Genomic DNA, 5,731 nt, shown 5'->3' with positions numbered 1-5,731 from the left:
ATATATATATATATTTCCACCATCTAATTGTTAATATCATAAAAATAAGCATAATTTACTTTCTTAATTTTTGTCTTAATTTCAGGTGTTACAGCTGTTTCTGCAGCATGTTACTTTTAAAGAAGAAAAAGTTTTTGTTTCAAATAATAAATATATATATATTGGTTTATACTGATATAATCATGGCCAGTAGGGTGGTGAAAATAATAATAACAAATAACATCTACTTTTTAATATCTAAAATATCGACTTTTAAAGATCCAATCAAATAGCTCCCTATATAACATTAGAAGTTATTTATTCTCTTAAAACCTAAACATAAGCTTAAAAGGAAAACTTAAATTAGAAATGTTGTCTTGGAAAATAAAGTTTAAGGTGTAAAGTTAAGTAATAAAATTACTAAAATTAGAAATGTTTTTACAAAGTTATAAAAATGACAAAAGCACATAAAACAGACTAAACTTAAAACTGAAAAATGTAAAAATAAATGCTTATTTATAATAGTATATAAATAATACTAAAATCACCAAATCAAGTACCACCCTACATCCCAGTACAGAAGCTCTTTATTCTGTCATGAATTGTCTCACCAGCCGTCCTCGGTCCCGAGCCAGACGGAGCTCTGATACGCCTCCGGGTCGATGCTCAGCAGGTCCTCCAGACTGGCACGGGTGAAGGACCCTCGACTGGACCGCCGCATGGCTCGGCCGTCCATGGGACTGTCCGCACTGAATGAGCTGGGGACGGGAAACTCCTGTTCCTCCTCGGAGCTGGTGGTCTCGGTGGCCATGTCCTTCGAAACGGCTGCTTCATCATCTGAGAGAAACAAATACATAAAACACACCATCAATAAGACACAAATCACAAACATGAGTACTTTATATGATTTTAGAGACTGTAAATGTGACTCACTGCCGAAGCTGGATGAGAGGGTGGAATGGGAGGCTTGGCTCTGCAGTGTGGATGAAGGGCTGGGAGAGTCTTCATCATCGGTGTCGTCACTATCGAAGGGCACGAGCTCTGCGGCGGGGACCGCAGGCGGCTCGCTGAGCTCCAGAGACGAGCCGGAGATGCAGATGTGGAGCTGGGGTTGTGTAGACGCTGTAGGATTTGACTCAGACGGGACGGAGGCGCTGGAATGACCTACACGTTCTCTGCAGTAAACAGAATGGACATTGTGCACATGCAAAAAACATTGTATATTATACTGAGAGGCAAACCTGTTTTAAAAGGCATATTCCAGGGCATTTTCAACTTGATAACATGTAAGGCACGTGGTTGATTACCACATACAGTATAATCATTTAGAATTGTCCAGGAATATTTATTAGTGTTGTTATTGTTAAACTGTTAAAAATATTTGCAATTGAAATAAAACTAAAATAAAAATGTATAATATTAGATGAAAAACTAACTTAAAAAGCTGTTGCTTTGTTGCAAATTAAATAATGAAGTGTTGTTTTGTTGCAACATAAATAAGTTTAATATGAAGTACTAAAATTGCTCAAACTGAAATAAATAAAAAAAAACTGACAAAAGCACATACAGCAACAAAACCTGTTTTAAAAGCCATATTCCAGGGTATTTTCAAAGTAATAACATGTGTATGGCATGTTGTCAATTACCAGAAACAATCATTTAGAATATCAGTCTTGTTATTGTTAACTAAAACTATTATAATTGTTTTGGAAATTTAAATAAACCTGAAATAAAATATAAATATTTGATAAAAAAAAAAAATTTCTTTATAAAAAATTAAACAGAAATACACACATGTAAGTAAAAGTGCTAAAACAAAATACAGCTGAAACAAATATAAATAGTGATTATTGATAAATAGAAATATATTTTTTAAGAAAGTCCAAAAATGACAAAAGCACATAGCAAAAACTAATTTAAAATGAACTGAAAAATTTAAAAATCAAATCAAATTAATAAATACTATAATAGTGAATAAATAATACTAAAATAACATGCAAATACTTTTATATATACACACACATATATGTGCACTTATAAATGTAGATACACAAGTTTTTCTTTTTTGTTTTTTGTGCTACAAAATTGTCTAAATAATAGGTTATCCTTAATAGGTGGGGCTAGTGGATATGTTCTGTTCATTTATATACATCGAAAGATGTTGAAATTAATTTCCCTGCATGCCACATATGCAGAACATAAACATTAGGTTGAAAATAACCTATAATGTTCTTTTAAACACACTGTGACATTAGCAGTGTGAGCATGTTGTGTCTGTACAGAGACTCTCATTAGAACAGCTCATCTATTATTAGTCTTTAACAGGAGAATTTGTCCTGTTAAGCAGGTGTGTTTAGGGCCGTCGGTCTCACCTGTTCTTCAGGCCCGGCACGGCTGCGATGCAGATGATGCGAGCGGAGCAGACGGCGATGCAGGCCTCCACCGTGGGCTCGTCCCGGATGTTCAGCAGACAAACCTGACCCACGTACCCATCGCTGTTACACACCCACACCTCATACGTGTTCTCTGGACAGCTGTGACTGGGGGAGGCGCAGGAGAACTGCATCCCGCTGCGGGTCTTCATGATGGGAATGGCCTTCAGGAACTCAGGGTCCCACTGGTCTTTGTTCATGGCTGGACAAAAGATGGGAAACAGGGTGCTTTTGATTGTCATCAATATATAGCATATTTGTTGGGCTAATATGAAATATATGGAGTATATATCATATCATAAATATACTGTATATTTATTGGCCTTCTCAAAAATATATGCAATATTTGTATTTTGTCATAAAAAATAGGTAGTATTTCTTAGGCTTAGTAATGAATTTTGTGCAGTATTTTTTGGCATTTGAATTGAGTATATACAAAAAAAAAGAATTTTTTTGTTTCCATTCATATATTCTGTATTTATGGGTTTTACATGAATATAGGCAGTATTTCTTGGGCTATGCATAAATATCTATTCTATTTTTCCATGAAAAGCCCAACAAATACTATACAAATTCACGTAAACACATACAAAAATTACTGCATATAGGAGGTTCAACAAATATGGCATTTATCATTGAATATGCAGTATTTCTTAAACTTCTCATGAAAATATGAGGTACTTTCTGCACTTTCCACACAGACACACACACACACATATATATTCATTAATATATTAAGTACTTTTGTGCCATTTGTGAATATATATAATTACTGTTTGATTTATGCCAGTAAATATTAGATGAAAAACTTAAACAAAACAAAAATCAGAAATGTTGGCAACTAAAACAGGTTAATTTTAAGTAATTTTAGTATTTAAACATTTATTTCAGTTAGTAAAGCTAAAATAAAGCAAATAAAATGACTAAATTACAATAAAAAAAACCTGAAAACTGAAAATATATATTAAGCTAAGTTAATAAGCTAATGAAAAATATTAATAAATACTATAACAGCACACACACATGCATATACAGTATATGCTATTTTTGTATTATTTATATCATGGTTTTTAATTATATTAAATTATATTATTATTATTTTACATATATTAAATACAATCACATAAATATTACTAAAACAACACTGGCTTCTGTTTATACAGTGGATTCTCTATTTATCGTTTTATTCACTAGTTTGTCTTGTGCTAAATGTCAACACAATGTTCACAACAGAAAATAATAATTTCCCCATTTTTTCTCTGTAGGAAAATAATAATTTGATGTGAATTGCTCTCAGATCACTGTGCATTATTCAAAACAGAAACAGAGGGTTAGCTCTGATTTACCGAGCTTCTTCTTGGCCTCCTCAAAGGCCTGCTCAAAGTTACTGCGGGTATCAGGGCTGCTGAACTCAAAGATGAAGGTGGTCTCAGCTGAAGTGCTGGTCAGCTCTAGTTTAGTGGGCAGTAACGTCATGCTGAAGGCCAGAGACTGTTTATCTGCCAGCTCACGGTGCACTGACGCCATCAGATCCTTTATCACATCGTCCAAACTCTGACACAGACACACAGAAACTCACTTCAGAATCTTTCATTCATTCAACAGTCTGATTGGCACAAGCAAAGCAACATGTTATACTTTCTTCTAAAAGTTTCTAAGTCTATATTTATCCTAAATATGCACAAATATAGTTAAGTTGCATTTTATTTATTTGCATGCACCATTATTTCCCCCCTTGCTGTCTACAACCAATCAGAACAGGTATGTAATCCGTCAGAAAAAACCTGTTCAAGTGAAACTGATATAAGTATTGCATGCTAAATCATAAAGACACAGATAGACAGACCTGATGGGGGAAACTGAGTGTTTCTGACAGCTTGCTTATTTGGCCAAGCGTGCTGAGATCTTCATCCAGACGGTTGATGGTTTTCTGGATGTTTTCTCTGTTAGTGGCTTGATTAGAACCTGTGATGAAGAAATGACAATGGGTCAGTAAAAGAGCATCAAAGTTCAACTAAGTGTAATAGCAAAGAATATGAAAGGGGGAAATAAAAAAATAAATAATGCATAAAATTAATTAATTAAATATATAAATAATACAAATAATACATACAATTAAATAAATACCAGAAAAGAACATGAAAGGGGCAAATAAATAAATAAATAAATAAACACATAAAATAAAAAAACATAAAAATGAATACATTATAATTAAATAATTAAATGATAATTAAAATAAATAAATAAATAAGAAAAGGTAAAGATAACTCTAGGACATTTTGTTGCCCTAAAGGAATTCAGGAAAGGGCTCTTAATTTGAAAGAAGAACTCAGGTTTCTGTCTCAATGTGAATCTAAATTTTTAAGACCATGTAAAAAAAGAAAAAAAGAAAAAAAGAAAAAAGGCAAACATGAAAATCATGTCATGCTGATTGTGTGAGTTGATAACACTACCTTTAACCACCTCAATGTCTTCTAAGGGCAGTTTCCACAAGAACTTGTATTTACTCGATGTGTCAATGACACTAGCAGCGGAGTATCTGAAAGAGAAGCAGAGAGACCATGTAATCATCAGACAAGGATATTTCCAACATCGGTTAGTGTGGACTTAGGTTAATCGGTTAGTAGTTCTAGTCTGGTGTCTGAAAGGTTGCTGGTTCAAATGCGGTGCAGGGTTCATCATGAAAGGTCACTGTTGAACTCTTAAAGGTGACATATCATGAAAATCTGACTTTTCCAGGTTTTAAGTGCTATAATCAGGTCCCTGGTGCATCTACCAACCAAGGAAATGTGAAAAAGATTAACCCAGTAACTTTGTTTTGGTAAGTCTTTCTCTGCAAGCATCTGAAAAAACAAGTGCGTCTGATTTCGCTCCCTTGGTGACGTGGCAAAGGGATCTCATTATAATATTACCGCCCTTTAATCTGTAAGTTTACACCCAGGGCACCATCATTTGATTTCGCAAGCGACAGCGGTGTATCAGTTCTAATGCCATGGCGAAAGTTTGAGCAAAACATGCTAACTGTTCTGTGTTTGGCTGCACAGACGAGCACAGAACACTGTTTAGAGTCCCAGCCTCAGAGGAGACAACAGAGCAGTGGATTTATTGATTTATTTAGGCTACTGTATATTGCTGCTGCCACACAGATCTAAAATAAACATGCGATTTATTTCCCAGCTGTTTACCTTCACAGACATAACCCACTGTTTTTTTGTAACTCGTATGTGTTTTTAATGTAAACTTGTGTGTGAATGAGAACTTAGTTTAGTACTCGCATGCTGTGACAGCCGCTTTCTGTGCGTGTGCTTCGGATGTGTGCG

The 5,731-nt window shown here is 34.5% G+C and overlaps 1 protein-coding gene across 1 annotated transcript in view; it reads right to left on the bottom strand.

The window, feature by feature from the left end:
* LOC107660677 (rho guanine nucleotide exchange factor 17-like) overlaps positions 1 to 5,731 on the bottom strand; it is a 30,507-nt gene that overhangs the window by 6,026 nt on the left and 18,750 nt on the right. Inside the window, exons 10-15 of the mRNA XM_016450065.1 lie at positions 4,865 to 4,950; positions 4,258 to 4,376; positions 3,758 to 3,965; positions 2,352 to 2,613; positions 913 to 1,154; positions 591 to 816 (exon numbers count right to left, since the gene is read on the bottom strand). Coding sequence (XP_016305551.1) covers positions 591 to 816; positions 913 to 1,154; positions 2,352 to 2,613; positions 3,758 to 3,965; positions 4,258 to 4,376; positions 4,865 to 4,950 — 1,143 coding nt within the window. The remainder of the gene's footprint in view (positions 1 to 590; positions 817 to 912; positions 1,155 to 2,351; positions 2,614 to 3,757; positions 3,966 to 4,257; positions 4,377 to 4,864; positions 4,951 to 5,731) is intronic.

The sequence above is a fragment of the Sinocyclocheilus anshuiensis genome, unplaced genomic scaffold, assembly GCF_001515605.1.
Source record: "Sinocyclocheilus anshuiensis isolate Anshui unplaced genomic scaffold, SAMN03320099.WGS_v1.1 scaffold948, whole genome shotgun sequence".
In the NCBI taxonomy this organism is placed as follows: Eukaryota; Metazoa; Chordata; class Actinopteri; order Cypriniformes; family Cyprinidae; genus Sinocyclocheilus; species Sinocyclocheilus anshuiensis.
Note: the sequence above shows the minus strand (reverse complement) of the source record. Positions and strands in the feature narration are given on the sequence as shown.